Genomic DNA, 16,661 nt, shown 5'->3' on the forward strand with positions numbered 1-16,661 from the left:
CTTTTTCCTTACAGTCAGCGCAGACTGCTCTGTTTGCAGTGACCCTTGCAACATAAAAATATTACGATAGAGCATTAAGGTCTCTGGAATTTTGAGCACCTTGCTATGTGACTTACTTGAAGTTTTGGAGAGGGCATGATCTCAGGCTACTAATATTTGACAATTCCCTTTAATCTGTCCCTTTTGTGGGTTGGTATGGGCAATTGTGTACGTTGATTTGTCTGGTATAAAATGTGTATTACGTGATTGTTCAGCCTAGATTACAGTCCAAAGAACTGCTAAACTTATTTTCCTGTTACTTGAAAAAGTTTGCAGGGGTGTATTGAAGAGTGAGTTTTGACTTACCTTGGACGATATTGAGGTGGGGAAGGAATCATGTTATTGTACAGAAATGAAGGCAGTCTTTCCCTTCTTTAAACCTTAGTCCTGATTTTTTTTTTTTTTTTTTTTTTTTTTTTGAGACTGAGTTTCACTCTTGTTACCCAGGCTGGAGTGCAATGGCACGATCTCGGCTCACCGCAACCTCTGCCTCCTGGGTTCAGGCAATTCTCCTGCCTCAGCCTCCTGAGTAGCTGGGATTACAGGCACGTGCCACCATGCTCAGCTAATTTTTTGTATTTTTAGTAGAGACGGGGTTTCACTGTGTTGACCAGGATGGTCTCGATCTCTTGACCTCGTGATCCACCTGCCTCGGCCTCCCGAAGTGCTGGGACTGATTTTTTTTTTAAAGACAAAATTTGAATTGAAGTTTTAGAGTTCCGTTTGCTCTTGTACAATTGCTTTTATTCTGTGGCAGTTAAAGAGGACCCTTCTGCTAGCACTGTGAGAAAAGGAGTGCTGCTAGGGAGTTGGGAAAATACTTTTTGAGAGGCGGTATTATGTAACAGATAGGAATATAGACTCTAGAACCTAATTATCTGTGTTTGAGTCTTTTCCTTAACTTGTTGGTAATCTTGGACAGCTTCTTTTTTCTCTCCCTGTCTGCTTTAACTGTAAAAAAAAAAGAGAATGACTATAGTATCGATACAGTTTGGCCTTTTGTCCCCACCCAAATCTCATCTTGAATTGTAATCCCCGTGTGTCAAGGGAGTGATGTGATGAGAGGTGATTCGATTATGGGGGTGGTGTTCCGCCATGCCGTTCTCAAGATAGTGAGTTTTCACAAGAGCTTATGCTTTTAATAGTGGAAGTTTTTCCTGTGCTTGCACTCACTTCCTCCTGCCACCCTGTGAAGAAGGTGCTCTTCACCTTCCGCCATGATTGTAAGTTTCCTGAGGCTCCTCAGCCATGCTGAATTGTGAGTCAACTAAACCTCTTTCCCTTATAAATTACTTAGTCTTGGGTATTTCTTTATAGCAGTGAAATGGACTGTGAAAATGGACTCATACATACAGTATCTACCTTATTAGGTTGTAAGGATTAATAAATGTGAAATACTTAAAATAGTGCCCAGTACACAGTGTCACTGTCAGTCATAATTACTATTTGCTTTCTGAACCAATTAAAAAATATGTATGTATGTGTGTATATATATAATCTCAAAACAAAAGTTGTCCAGAGCTAGCTGACTTTCCTTAAGGAGGCAGTATATAGCATAGGGGATAGATGCCACGGGCCATGGAGTGAGTGCCAGAACCTCACCTAGTAGCTTTGAGGTCTTGTGTATCCTCTCACCTGTAAGATGGGGATCATAGCAGTATCTTCTTCATGCGTGATGATACATGTAAGATATTTGGCATATATCAGACACTTGGTAAATATTAGCTATTCTTGTTACTCCCATGCCCACTAGCTAAAAGTTATGATAAAGATTCCACCAAGCCAGTAAGATGCTTGAAATGAGGGTCTGTGAGAACCATAAAGGAGGGTGTATAAATATTGATACATATGAAAAGGTGACCTTTCACAAGTAAAGGCAGTTTAACAATTGATATTACAGGTTGATCATCCCTAGTCCAAAAATCCAAAATCTGAAAATTTTTGAGCAACATGATAGTACAAGTGGAAAATTCCATATTTGAGCTCATATGTTGGGTCTCAGTCAAAACAGTCAGAACTTTGTTTCATGCACAAAATGTTGTATAAAATTACCTTTAGGCTGTGTGTATAAGTTACATATGAAATGTAAATGAATTCGTGTTCAGTCTTGGGTCCCATCCCAACATATCTCATTGTGTATATGAAAATGTTCCAAAATCCAAAACACTTCTGGTCCCAGGCATTTTGGATAAGGGTTATTCAGCCTATAATAGGCATAGTAAAATCATTAGCTGTTACAAACTTTGTTTTATTGATGTTATGCTTTTGGTACCTTTCATTTTTGTTAAAAAGCTTAAGGCCCACTTAATGATAAATATCTATAAAAATATAAGTACCATATCAAGATTGGGAAGAAATATAATTATTTCTCTTTTGAGCCACTAGGGGGCACTAGACATCTGTCTAGGGGATGTCTAGAACCTGCAACATGCCCCTTGGTTCTAAGTGTAGGTAGGTCAAGGTTGCAGAGTGATTTCTCACAGTTGTATTCTAAGGTAGATGTACCAGATCATTCTCTGTATCTCTTCTGTGTCTTCTTCTTTTGGCTTGATTTCCAGACTTTTTGCTGTCCTGGATAATAGGATGTCCTCACTGGAATGTCCTATCAATCTTGACTGACCAGTATGGAGTGAGCTAGCATGACAGTCTTCTTTTTTTTTTTTTTTTTTTTTTTTTAAGAAGCACCAGAGTCCATGAGGCATTTTATTTGTAAATATATGTATTACATCCCTAGAAAAAGAATCCCAGGATTTTCCCTCCTGTGTGTTTTCGTCTTGCTTCTTCATGGTCCATGATGCCAGCTGAGGTTGTCAATACAATGAAACCAAACTGGCGGGACGGAAGCAGATTATTCTGCCATTTTTCTAGATCTTTGAGTTGCACATCAAATCTGGGGCTGATCACACCACACTTGTTTAGCCTGCCTGTGAGGTTCACAACAATTTTCCCAGCTCTGTAATCGTCAATGATTTCAAATTCGCCAATGTAACCATGCTTCATCATCACAGTGAGAAACCAGACGATGACTTTGGAGCACGGCCTAATAAGCACCTGGCGTTTGCCTCTCTTTTTGGCATTGTTGATGCTCTTGAGAGCATCAGCCAGGACATTCATGCGCACCATTGTGGCGGCACAGAAAGATGGCGGAAAGAGGACCGCATGACAGTCTTCTATGTTTGGGGTCTGAACTGAGCTCCTCCTGGCCCAAGATTGCAAAAGATGTTTTGACATTTGTTATTTTTAATTCACATTTAACCTGCAATTAAAATTTATCAACCTTTTTGTGTAATCTACCAACTGTTACAAGATAGCATCTGAAATATATGTAGTTTCCAAAGTATATTGTATGTACATTATTTCGTTTAGTCCTCATAAAAAGTCATTTGGCTCATTTTGTGGTCAAGGAGGCAGATTCAACAATGTTATATGATGTTTTCTAAAATTCAGGCCTCCCCTTACCAGTTAAAGGCCTGTAATGCACCTCTTTTGTGTACATTCAGTTTTCAGCTCTCTGTAGTTATCTTAAGTCTGTGTCTGTTGCTGAGTTCTCCGGTGGTCACCACCGGAGCCCGACAGGGGCTTTAGGATTTAGGAAATGCCCTGATGGGTCAGGCATGGTAGCTCATGCCTGCAGTCCCAGCACTGTGGGAGGCAAGGCAGGTAGATTACTTGAGGTCAGGAGTTTGAGACGAACCTGGACAAAAAGGCAAAACCTATCTCTACCAAAAAATACAAAAAATAGCTAGACATGTTGGCACACACCTGTAGTCCCAGCTACTCTGGATGCTGAGGCATGAGGATTGCTTGAACCTGGAAAGTATAGGTTGCAGTGAGCCAAGATTGTGCCACTGCATTCCAGCCAAGGTGACAGAGTGAGAAGCTATCTTAAAAAGAAAAAAGAATATGCCTTGATGAACAGCACACTTACTTTGTTTTATTTGGTTGCAGCTGTGACTTTTTCATGTATAGATGAAAGAAAAAAATGAAAGTGGGAACATCAAAAACACTGTTTCCTTCTTAGTAATGTAAATATAGCTTAGGGCTAGACTTTTTTCACATCATAAGAATTATTTAAAGAAGGTGCTTCTTTTACCCAGCCGAATTTCCCACCTGGTCCTGGGGAAGGTTGGGACCAAACTCAGGGTTCTTGGTTCATCCCGTCAGCTGGTGTGCAGAAACCAAGCTCCTTACAGAGCAGACCTACTGGTGGTGAACCCGAAAAATGGAGCTCAGACTTAAATCACTCACACAATTTTAATTTTATTTATTTACCTTTTTATTATTCAAGACAATGAGCTTTCCTTCTCCTCCTCTCTCTCTTTTTTTTGTTATAAGATTCTAAATTACGAGCTTCTCTGATATTTCAGCCATCCTGTGTTATGGGTCATTTTTTATAGTGGACCATAACCATCTTTATCTAGTGGACAGAGCTAAGAGCAGTGCTTTAAAGTCATATGGGTAGAAGGAGCAGGAAATGAAACAAGAAGTAGATTCTAAATGAGATAGAAAGTTTCCAGAACCCATTTCTGGATGACCTCATTTGACCATTTTCAAGCCATGCTTCTCTGTCTCTATCTTCCTTATCCCTGACCGAATTCTGAACTTCGTTCGTTCAGCGCTATTATCTGCCATGAAGAGGCATTATACTAGTCTCTAGTGCTGGAAAAATGTCTAAGATAGTGTCTGTCCCCAGGTGGTTTCCAGTCCAGTGGAGGATACTGGTATGGATTTCACAATAGGCTACACTTGATGGGCACTATAGTAGAGATCCCAGGTGTGTCCAAGATGTCACCGGATTAGGAGGGCCCTTAGAAGACAGGACACTTAAGTCTAGCTGGTCAGGGGAGGTTTCTGTGAGAGGTGATTCTGCATGAGTGAGGGTCTGAAAGGTCTGCTGAGTGGGTGGATATGTGTGTTAGGGGAAGGATTTAGGGACAGTACGGAAATGCAGGTGCACAGAGATGAGGAGGCCGCATACATGGTATGGCGCAGTGGTAGCTAGCTTTGTCTTTCCACTTATTTATTTTGAACATCCTTGGAATGCTGGAAATTCTTCTAAAATAAATTAAATGGCAGCAGCTAGCTTTCAGGGTTCCATTGACAAGGCACCCTAATAGGTTACAACTGGAGGAAGCATTGTTCCTGGTGTAGTTCAACTGGCTGTGCTAGGTCTGAGTTGCTTCTGACAGATGATTATTGCAATCTCAGCCCCAGGCCCCACAGCCTGGGCCAGATTCTCATTCCTACATGAATATAGGGAAACCAGGGAGTGTTTTCTCTGTCTGCATCTGACTGGAATTGTAGGTTTATGTTTGTTCCCGGCTTCTCTTGTAATTGGCTGCCAGTGGAGTTGACAGCAGGCTGAAACTGGCAGTTGTATGAGGAGCTAGAAACACAGCCAGTGAACACCATGCCCACTACTTCGTTTTATGTGGCTGCAGCTGTGACTATTATGTGTGTGGATTTCTTAAAATGAGAGAAGAGAGAACATGAAAAAGTAATTTCTTTTCTAAAAGGGTAAATATTGGACTATTTACTGCCCTCTTCTGCTTTTTCTTAGTTAACTGGTCTACTTATTGAAATGACGGAATTTAGACATTTTGAGGTCATTTCTCATTTTTAAGATTTCAGCTCACTTGACTCAGATCTTAATTCTGACCCACTCCCTACCAATCTTAAGTCAATCTGTATCTATTTTTGTTACCATCATGTGAAAGACTCTACCATACTTAATGACAGTTTACTATTTACAAATTTGTGACAGAATTCTTAAATTGAGATATTCCAGCAGATACCATCTGAACACTAGGTGTCTTTACTCCAGTGGTGAGCACATTATTCATAATAATTTACTGAGCATCCATTTGATGAGCTATCATAGTTTCGGTTCAAGTATATATGTTCAGGCAGTTCTGTTAAACAGTTGTGATACATTACAATATTCACATTATATTGGGCCACATATATGACCTGTTTTCTTTCAGTGAACATAGTAATAGTATCTGCTGCAGGGTTGTCGTGAGGATTTCAGAAAGTATATGTGGTTATATATAATACTATATTAATTTATTAAGCACTTCTTTTTCTAGGCTCTGTGTTAAAGTGCTTTACATGTGACACCTCATTTAATCCTTCCCAGAACCCAGTGAAGTAGGTGCTGCTGTTCTCCCTATCTCCCAGTGGAGGAAACTTAGATGCTGACGAAGTTAAGTTACTTGCTGAGGGTTTGTGAGCTAGTAAATGGCACCAGGATTTGACTCCAGCCAGTCTGAGCTCAGACTTTTGTGCCTGGGCCTGCGTTTTTGCGTATGTCAAACCTAGCATGTTCATACACAGAATCCATTTACATTTGCTGGCCAGATAGACTGCTCAGCCTGCCAGACTACAGGACAAGTTGATTAGACATGCTAAAGGGAGCACCTTTCAGTCTCTTGGCAGTGTCTGGTATGGGGAAGGCATATTTCTATGTATGTGCAAATGGACTTGGTTCTCTTCCCCCTTTCCCTAGTGTGCTGTGGTGTACTTGTCAGCCCCCACTTCAGCTGTGCTGCTTCAGTCGACCCTCATCAGATGGTCAGGTCTGTTTTGGCTGCAAGCCACATGAGGAAGTATTGCTTATGGAACAGAAGAATCTCTTCGCCTCAGCTTTGTATGCATGTGGTTTATAACCATGGTGTTTTCTGTCTTTAATATGTGTATAATTCTACTGGGGCGATTTGTCTTCACAATGATACAAATGCTTGCAGGCAATAATGATTTTCCCTACCACCTTTAGTCATCCTTTAGCCAAACTGAATAAGTGTTCGGCCCTTTTCATCTTTCTTTATGAAGCGGAAGACACTAGAATGCAATCGTTTCTGTAGTGGCTTATGTGGTTTCCTAGGTGCTGAGTTCTGTGGTGACAAGATGCCTGTATATTTTAGGAGGGAGAGAGGAGGAGGAAGCTAAACCTTGTCGATGCAGAGTGATGTGGTGGAAAATTTAACAGCCACAAAGATTGGCTGGGTAAGTCTAAGGAAATGGTTGTCATCTATCAATGAAGTTTAAAAAGTGATACCCCTGTATGTAAAATATTTAATGACCTTGTTGTGCTAAACTTCTAAAGGCAATATCTCCTGGTATTTTTATTTCTCCTTCTGTAAAATTATCTTGGAGAAATTGCAAAGTGAAGTATATTTAAGTGGCTGTGATTCTTCCAAGGTTTATGTTATCTACAACTTTGATAAATACAAGTATCCTTTGTTATGCAGAAGTTTGGCTCTGAGTTTTCATAGTAAGAGTTTTGATACTGAGGACTATCTCATTATGATGACTGAATTTCAGAGTGGCAAGAATTCAGAGATGTGTATCAGGAAAGCATATATATATCTGTTCAGTTTCTAAGTTTTGATAGTAAGGGTTACCTACATGCCAGGTCTTCTCATCTTTGACATTATTGACATTTGAGACCTGATAACTTTTTACTGGAGGGTTTGGAGGCTGTCCTGTGTGTTGTAGGATGTTTAGCAGTAAACCTGGACTCACCTGCAAGATGCCAGTAATAGTATATCCTCCCGACTCCTTCCACAGTTATAACAACCAAGAATATCTCCAGGCATTGTCAGATTACCCCAGGGGTTGAAGGGACAGAATTGCCCCCATTGAGAACCACTGTTGTACACCATTGCATTTAACTAAATTTGTAAATAACATGAAACTCAGAAGACTCTTACAGCCACATAGAGATACTTCATTTTGTCCGTTGCATGGAGATTATTTTTAAGGAAGAAAAATACTAATAGAGAAGAATAGATTGCCTTTAGAAGTTAAGCACAAAAAGGACATTAGATTTTTATATAAAAGGGTATCACTTATTAAACTGTTGTTAGATGATAGCTATTTCCTTAGACTTGGCCATATACTGCCTCTTCCATTTACTGTTCTTCTCTGGAAATGACCAACAGTGCTTCATTGATCTTATTTATAGGTCCTTTACTACCGTGCAGTGCAATTTCAGATCACCAGTTCTTATTGATCACAAGTAAATTTCAGCTAGCCCTTCCTTTTATTACTTTGAAGAGTTGAAGTTTCCAACAGGATAAGAATTTATCAGAAGATGTCCTTTAAGGTCCACTAGCAGCTACCTAGATATTAGCATTGGCCTCTGTGCTGGTTTTGTAATGGATACTGGAAAACACACCATACCTCTGGCCAGGCAGTATGTGTAGTATTACCCTTCCATTTTCTCTTGCCTTCCCTCAGACATTCTGTCTTACTCTTGCATAGTCAGTGGCAGATAAATGCCTTCTTATATGTGTTGCTGCTCTATTTGCTTCCTGTGAGTTATTGTAGTTTGAAAGCATTTCTCTGTATTGTTTTATTCCATTTCTACTGTTTTGTGAAATCCAGAGCATCAGTTGTACCATGCTGAATGAAAAAACTCATCTTTTTATTTTGAAAGTGTATAGAACTTGAGGCTGACTTTGTTTTGTTTTTTTTTTCCCCACTCATGACAACTAGGGTCTATTATAGTTATATGAATGTAAAATTAGCCTGGTTAAATGGCTGCACCTTTTCCACAACCTTGGTGTATTGCTAAGACTTTCAGTTATTTAGATGACTGACATTTCTTCTGTTGCACATACATGGTGTTACCCTTCTGAAATATAAGGGTTCACCTTATTTTATATCTGAAAGTGTCATATTACTGAATTTGTAACTTAGATTTTATTCAATGAACACATTTTTTTGAGTGTTAGTACTATTAGTGATTGTATATTGCTGATATCTCTTCCCCCAGTTAAGTAATCAGTAATGTGAACCTAATACAGCTATTTTGACCCAAAATTTGCTTTATGTTCAAGGTACTTTGCTCTTTTACGCTGTAACTATCATATCTTTAGCACAGAAATAGTAATTATAAATAAAATCTATTTTTGTTACACAGTATTGCTGTTGTGGAGACACTCAATTATATTGAAATTTTTACTGAATCTTTTCTAGAACTAATTTCATGTCTTATGAACTAGCAGAGAAATTTTCCCTTAGGGTATGCCAGAAGAGGAGCAAGTAGTTTTGATAATGAAATGGGACCTTAAAGAAATATTTCTAGGGCAGCTATAATAATTTACATAAGAAATGAATTGAGATGGCTGGAGAAGAGAATTGTTTTTCCTCTTTGAATGTCAGTGTTTTGGGTAATAATGGCAGCAGAAACCTAAGAGACCATTATAATTTGCCTGTTTTTTTCTTGTACATTATCAGGAGCTACCTTTTTAAATCTGTCTTGTGATCAAAATAATGGAAATATTATTTTTATTTTCATGGTAGGAGATGGAATAAACTGAGACTGCAGGACAAAGAGAAACGTCTGAAGCTGGAGGACGATTCGGAGGAAAGCGATGCGGAATTTGATGAAGGTTTTAAAGTGCCAGGTTTTCTGTTCAAAAAGCTTTTTAAGTATGTACCATGTGTTCTTTCCTATTTGCTTTCAAGCCATTATGTACAAATTAACATTTTAGGAATTACATAGTAGTTACCTGTGGGCCCTGAAGGTATTTGCAGCAATTTATTGCAAATACAGATACTGTCAAATGAAATTTTAGCCACATGCTGTTCATTAAAATTAGATGATAATAAATTGACTAAAGGGTGCATTGGGTATGTTTGTAAACTGATGAATCTATATGGACATATCTCAGCAGACTAAAAGCAACACATTTAAAAGCCATTGATGTTGAATAATTGTTTTGTTCTTAGTAATTTTAAGGTGCCAAACTCCTAATTTCCTAAATCAGATTAATAGGAAGATTTGCATATTGAAATCAATATTAAGAAGGGTTTTTTTTCCTTCTATGTGGAAATAAAAAACTTTTGAGGTATTTTGAGTGTCTTATATTGTACCTGAGGGTATAATACTTTTGAACTGATCAAATGTGCATCTAAATATTTTATGTAGATGTCATTCTAAAGTCAAAAGAGAAGATATGGCAACACCTTAAAGATTAAGTTGCTATTTGAAGTTAAGTTTCTTGTGTAAGTGGCCAAGCATTGCAGATGACCGGATGCTCCCTGATAGATGCGTGCGCGTCGTCTGTGAGGGCTGGCCAGTCTCCATGATGAATGTAAATACTGAGGAACATTTTCAGTCTCATCACTCCTGGGATTTACTTAACAAGATACTTTTGGAAGGCTTCTTAGATGCATTTAGGAAGTTAAACCATTACGTAGCTTCTCTCTCTTTTGTATCATCAATTTGTAGTTGAGAGCAGGATGCAAAGTTCTTTCTTTAAGATGATTAAGTTTAGTCTTTATAGATTCAGCTGTCAGCCATGCCCTAAACTTGTGGAAGAAGTCTACTTAAAAACAACATGCTCTTTATAGTTTCTCTCAAAGAGCTTATATTATAGTTTTAATTTTTCTGTATGGAGGTAGTGGAAAGTGAAGAGTAATTATTTTATCCCACTAAACATTATAGAAAGCCAAACTCTAAATGTGAAATGACTTGATGTGATTGCCGTAGCTGGATGAGGAACAACCATGTAGAGATTGAAATCCTAATCTTTAATAATATTTGCAGAGTGGTGGTTGCTTTGTTTATTGCTTCTCTCAAATGAAAATTAACTATGGAAAGGTAAATAAAGACCACATTTATTGGCAATTCTGTTTTCTCTAAAGTGATTGTTTATTGAGAAACAGGCCAAATAGCATCAGTGTTGTACTAGCAAAAGGAATACCCAAATTATAGATTAAATTGATTTTAAAAAGACAGGATACTTCTGTGTGCGCGTAGTAAGTGATTTGGCAAATATCCTCAAGGATCAAGTTGAGTGTGCGTTTTTGTATAAATGTCAGATTTTCTAGCAAAGATATTTCACAATTAATAGAAATAAACGTTGCTTACTAAAAGTGTTTAGGATTCAGTATATTAACAAAACTCTTTAATATAAATAATATATATATATATTTTTTAAATTAGTCTTAATTGCACCTTCCTGTAAAGTATTGTGTTGTTTTAATCTCTGCAAAAATAGTATTTTAAATATTTTATAAATGTCATAAAACTTCTGTTCATTTTCTTCTGCTATATGAAAAGAAGAAATAGGATTGATGGAGTCTACTTTTTTTTTTTTTTTTTTTTTTGAGACGGAGTCTCGCTCTTGTTACCCAGGCTGGAGTGCAATGTCGCGATCTCAGCTTACCGCAACCTCCGCCTCCTGGGTTCAGGCAATTCTCCTGCCTCAGCCTCCTGAGTAGCTGGGATTACAGGCATGCACCACCATGCCCAGCTAATTTTTTGTATTTTTAGTAGAGACGGGGTTTCACCATGTTGACCAGGATGGTCTCGATCTCTTGACCTCGTGATCCGCCCACCTCAGCCTCCCAAAGTGCTGGGATTACAGGCGTGAGCCACCGCGCCCGGCGGAGTCTACTTTTTTTATGATTATGTTTTAGCAAGGCCAATTTAATTTTAAACTGTAGATATATTTTTTTACTGTATTTGCTGCATTCTGTGGAATTGAATTAACAGGGTATAGAGTTGTACACAAGGGAGTCAGAAGGTACAATTAGCCATTTAAGTACTAGTTTCTGCAAGATAATGTTTAACTTTTAAATTTCTGTTATGAAAGTTTGCCCAGCAAGTACACTTCTCTATCTAATTAGCAGTCAAATGACAAATGTCAATCTTTTGACCTTACTTTCAGCCACACTAGTAAATGTAATCTTGGATTAGTATGGCAGTGCCAAGGTACACCAATGATCTGTGGTCACATTGTGATGCTTCAGTCTCAAGGGATAGCAGAATAGATTTTTTAATGTTTTATATTTATAAAAATCTTTAACTGTCCCTAAAGAGTAATTTTTATATGCTTTTCAAAAATTTTGAAAACTAGATTCTATAAGATGTTTTTATTTAAACTAATTGTTTTACACTGTTTATTATTAGGAAGGTGAAACAACAAAACCAAAGTCATTTAGTGGCACAGCCGAAACCTGAGCTCAGGTTCCTAACTCCTCATCTGGCAATACCAGCTATGTATACCATCTACCAACTGTGTGGCTGGTGCTTTTAATCTGCAAGTGAATTTTCTTTAAATACCATCTGAGGGCCTTCATGTGTTGTGTGGAAAGAGCCACTCTTTGCTGTCTTTGTAACTATCCCTAGTTGTTGGGGATCCTGCTAGAGATATGACTTACATGCTGCCTAGTAAGATATTTTTTTAATGTCATTTTTGTAGTGCTGATCATCTTGTAAACACACACATGTTGTTTGAAAGCCCTTGAAGATTAGATTTGTAGATGAGGAAACACCCAGCACATTGTATGCTGCCCCTCCTGGGCCACAGAGAATCTAGTTTTCTTAACCCCTTCCCAAAGTCCTTTTGGGATCCTATGCTGTCTACCATTCCTTTAATAATTTCTCAATTGCTCCTCTCCAGATTCTTCCCACTTTAATTAAGTTGATGAGCCCCAAGCAAAAAGAGTTGCTGGACCCATGTAGGATGGAGGCAGTATGGTATAGGGGTAATACACCAGAATGATCACTGGGAGATTTTGTTCCCTGACTGAAGGAGCTGGTCCCATGGTTGTTCTGTATCCCAGCAAAAAGAGGTCATTGACTAGAATTTAGTGATTCTGGAAACTAATTGCACATCAGTTTTTTTGGAGAGCTTTTTGCAATATGTCTTTTTCAAAAGTTGAGATTATTCTAGTGTAGCCAATTCATGAACCAGCTTTTCTTCTAAATCATGGTTTCTCAACCTTGACACAGTTGACATTTAGGGCTAAATAATTTGTTGCTGTGGGGGCTGTCCTGTGCAGTGTCAGTTATTGAACAGCTTCTCTGGCCTATATTATTGCACTTCTTTGGTTATAACAAAAATGTCTTTAGACATTGCCAAATGTCCCACAGGGAGCAAAATTACCCCTGGCTGAGAACTACTGGTCTAGGTCATTTCCAGAATCACTTTGGAAACATACAATTCTGTATTTCAGCTCTGGCTTGCTCATTGTTTTTTTCTAGTGATGTGACCTTTGGCAAATTACTTAACCATTCTGAGCTTTTGTTTCCTAACTATAAAGTGTGCTCTTAATCTCCTTTGTACAGGTTGATTGTGAGGCTGTGTCCAAACCACCTGGCCTGGTGCCTCTACGGCAGTCAGCTCCTTAAGTGGTAGCCATTATTCTCTGATTACATACCACATATTTTTGGAATTCGTCCTTCTTCCCAAATTAAATGATCTTGTATCTGTACTAGACTTCATTGTGTTTTGATTTTTAGTCCTTTTCTCCAAGGTGCATATCCAGTGTGTGTATTATAATTTGCAAACTTAATAAGCAGCAAAATTCTCATTCAGAGTTTTCCTTCTGTGATAGGTAATAATGGAACAGCTAGAGTCAGACTTCTAGAATTGCTTTGCAGAATACTGGGGGAAAGTTAATTATGACATATTTACTGAGAGGAGATTAAATAAAACCAGTTAAATGAGCTGAAGTCCAAATTGAAATTTTAGATAGACATACCAGGTACCAGATGGTAAATATTTGGGCAGCACAACAAAACCATCTTCTTTTTTTTTTTTTTTTTATTGCATTTTAGGTTTTGGGGTACATGTGAAAAACATGCAAAGTTGTTGCATAGGTGCATTCATGGCAGTGTGATTTGCTGCCTCCCTCCCCCTCACCCATATCTGGCATTTCTCCCCATGCTATCCCTCCCCAATCTTCTTTTAAGGTGGGTAGCCCCTTAGCCTTGATATTTTCTTTGAAAAAAAAATCCCTTAGCTTCCATCATCTTTTTATTTATTTATTAGAGATCAGATCTCACTCTGTTGCCCAGTTTGGAGTCCAGTGGTGCAATCATGGTTCACTGCAGCCTCAACCTCCATGGCTCAAGCGATCCTCTCACCTCAGCATCCCAGGTAGCTGGGACTACAGGCACGTGCCACCACTCCAGGCTAAATTTTTTTTTCATATAGAGATGAGGTCTTACTATGTTGCCCAGGCTGGTCTCGAGCTCCTGGGCTTAAGTGATCCTCCTGCCTTGGCTTCCCAAAGTGCCGGGATTTACAGGCATGAGCCACCTCATCCAACCCATCATCTTTTGATTCAAGTGACTTTTGCTTTAGATTTTTTAACTTGACATATAATCTTCATACCATTCCCTGTTATTAAGTGTTTCTTCCACTCTCAGAAAGATTTTTTTGTATTTTTACTTTTTTAACTTTATTTTTAGGTTATTAAATTAAACGTATCATTGATGGAGAAAGAAAAATATCAACTTCTGTGTTTTGCAGGGGTGGGGGTAAATTATTTCTCTTTGACCCATATTCCTTATTTAAAATCTTAATAGCTATGATCTTTTTGTACTTATGGTAAAATCCCTGAATCAATTTCTGCTTTGACATATTAAAAAGACCTTTTGTATTGTTGAGTCTTTAAACTTCTTTTTTGCATCTGTGAATAATATGACAAAATCATCTGTTATGTACTAATTTTGAGAGCAGCCCTATTTTTTCGACTTGTTTATGGCCTTAAAATTTAATTTTTTCTAGTAAAAGAGAATATGATTACGAAGTGATTTTTCAACAGTATAAGCTCTAGGTTGTGGTGTTCTCCGTCCTGCTTTTTTGAGCCTATTCCGATTGATTGCTTTTTTTGCAGAAAAATTAATGGAACTTTATAAAAAATATTTGGAATTTTTTTTCCCCCAGAAAGTGAGTAAAAAATAATAAGTTTATGCTTGTTTACCAAGCTATTTCTAATGTTGAAAAGAAAGGAAATAGTCTCTAATTACCCTATCCATCAGCTTAATTAGAAATGTGTTAATGTTCTGTAAAGAAAAATTTGTGATTTTATGCCTAGGTGATCAAAAATGTATGACCTTATAAATATAATACTCATGTAAAACACACATCCCGCATGTTTCTCTGACTGGTACTAGAACCTAGCCAAATGATTAATTCATGAGTACTTTCTGTTATGATCTGTATTATCCACCATTTGCCATTTTCTCTTTTCTTGTTGGTGTTTGTTGTTGTAGGTACCAGCAGACAGGTGTTAGGTGGCTGTGGGAATTGCACTGCCAGCAGGCAGGAGGAATTCTGGGAGATGAAATGGGATTGGGCAAGACCATCCAGATAATTGCCTTCTTGGCAGGTCTGAGCTACAGCAAGATCAGGACTCGTGGTTCAAATTACAGGCAAGTGCTCCTCTGCAGACTGTCAGTCTGTGGAGCTCAATTAATATTTCATCAGATGTATTGCTGTGGAGGAGGGTCTTGTGAATTATTGATGACATTTCAATTACAATATTCCTTTAATTCTTTTAGTGGGGGACATCAAAGGAAAAATTTTACGAGACAATGGAGCTGTAGGGCAGGAGAAATTAAACATGTAACACTTTTAATGAATTCCAGGCATTGATGCTTCATTTTGCAGATGAGCCCCACTAGATATTTTGGGTCAATACGATGTCTAAGGTTAGCTTCTACAAATGGATTGTTTACAAACTCAATTATGTTAATATCAATAGTTTACACAATATGGAATTTTAAATTAGACATAATACCTTTAGTTCCATTTATTAAATTTTACATTAAAATATTTGTTCTGGCAGGAGACCAGGTGAGCATTACAGTAAGTACAAAGTCTATTCATGGGGAGAGTTGGAGCTTTGAAGAAGCCATTCTCCCTAATTTCCTTTATAATGAGTATGCATGATAGCATTTCTAGATAGCTCTCTCTCTCTCTTGTTTTTGAATGAAGTTGTTTGTCTGATCCCTGTGCTTTCTGCCCTTCCCAATCTGTGAACTTTATGTAATAAATTCTAAGGCCAAAACCTAAGTGACTACCTAAAATGGTAGGAAACTATTTAGATGTTAATCTTTATTCTCTTTAGAAATTTAAATAAACTATTAAGGCTTTTGTATTCCAGAAGAAATAAGCATTTAATCTATTTGGTATGGTAGTACTGAAATATTTTATTTTGAAAGAAAGTTCTATGAGCATTTCCATATTTAAACTGTACATTAACTTTATAGAAATTGGTATTGGTAAAAATATTGATAGGTAAATTATGTAGGATATTTCATCAGCTTGAACCCAGATAAGTGCAAGCTCCTGTGTTTCAGTAGGCTTATGTAAAGAGTAAGAGCAAGGTATTTACCGGAGAGGTGTGCCCTGGAAACCTCAGACACTCACTATGTATGATTTGTAGATACCTTTACAGTAGTGTCAGTGTGCCTGCAGTCAGCAACTGCCGAAAGTTCTTCCTACATTCCAGCTCATCAGCAGCAAAATGCTTAGTAGAGAGCCAGATACAAACCATAAACTGATTCAAGATCACGTTTCTTTAGCCTTCAGAGTTTAGTGTTTTGTTTTTATTTCTTACTCTTTCATTGATTTAGCAGATCAGTATTTCATGTGAGGAGTGTTTGGAGTCTTAGAATATTTTAGAATCCCAGTTGCATTTATACAGATGTAGGAAGGGAAAGAAAACACTTGGAGATTGTTGAAAGCTAAACATTTTGTTGTTGTTGTTACAAGGAGGTTATATTGAAGCGGGAGATTTTTTTTTCAAATAGGAGAATTCTATTACATTTTGCTTGGAAGCATGTGAAAGCATTCCAGAGCAAAGGAAAA

The 16,661-nt window shown here is 37.8% G+C and overlaps 2 protein-coding genes across 4 annotated transcripts in view; one reads left to right on the forward strand and one right to left on the reverse strand.

Moving 5' to 3' along the window:
• LOC105734598 (chimeric ERCC6-PGBD3 protein) overlaps positions 1 to 16,661 on the forward strand; it is a 107,484-nt gene that overhangs the window by 26,556 nt on the left and 64,267 nt on the right. For all 3 annotated transcript variants that reach the window (XM_012477477.3, XM_012477475.3, XM_012477476.3), the window contains 2 exons: positions 9,349 to 9,477; positions 15,062 to 15,220. In XM_012477477.3, the coding sequence (XP_012332900.2) occupies positions 9,349 to 9,477; positions 15,062 to 15,220 (288 nt within the window). The remainder of the gene's footprint in view (positions 1 to 9,348; positions 9,478 to 15,061; positions 15,221 to 16,661) is intronic.
• On the reverse strand, positions 2,725 to 3,175 carry LOC105734600 (small ribosomal subunit protein uS8-like). The gene has a single exon (XM_064370064.1). The coding sequence runs from the start codon at positions 3,160 to 3,162 to the stop codon at positions 2,770 to 2,772; it is 393 nt and encodes a 130-aa protein (XP_064226134.1). The 5' UTR covers positions 3,163 to 3,175; the 3' UTR covers positions 2,725 to 2,769.

This window comes from Aotus nancymaae, unplaced genomic scaffold, assembly GCF_030222135.1.
Source record: "Aotus nancymaae isolate 86718 unplaced genomic scaffold, 86718_ANA_hifiasm-v0.15.2.pri h1tg000099l, whole genome shotgun sequence".
NCBI classification, from domain to species: Eukaryota; Metazoa; Chordata; class Mammalia; order Primates; family Aotidae; genus Aotus; species Aotus nancymaae.

Bases quoted from the DNA above. Each gene is read 5' to 3' on its own strand.
- LOC105734600 (XM_064370064.1), bottom strand. From the start codon at position 3,162: ATGGTGCGCATGAATGTCCTGGCTGATGCTCTCAAGAGCATCAACAAT.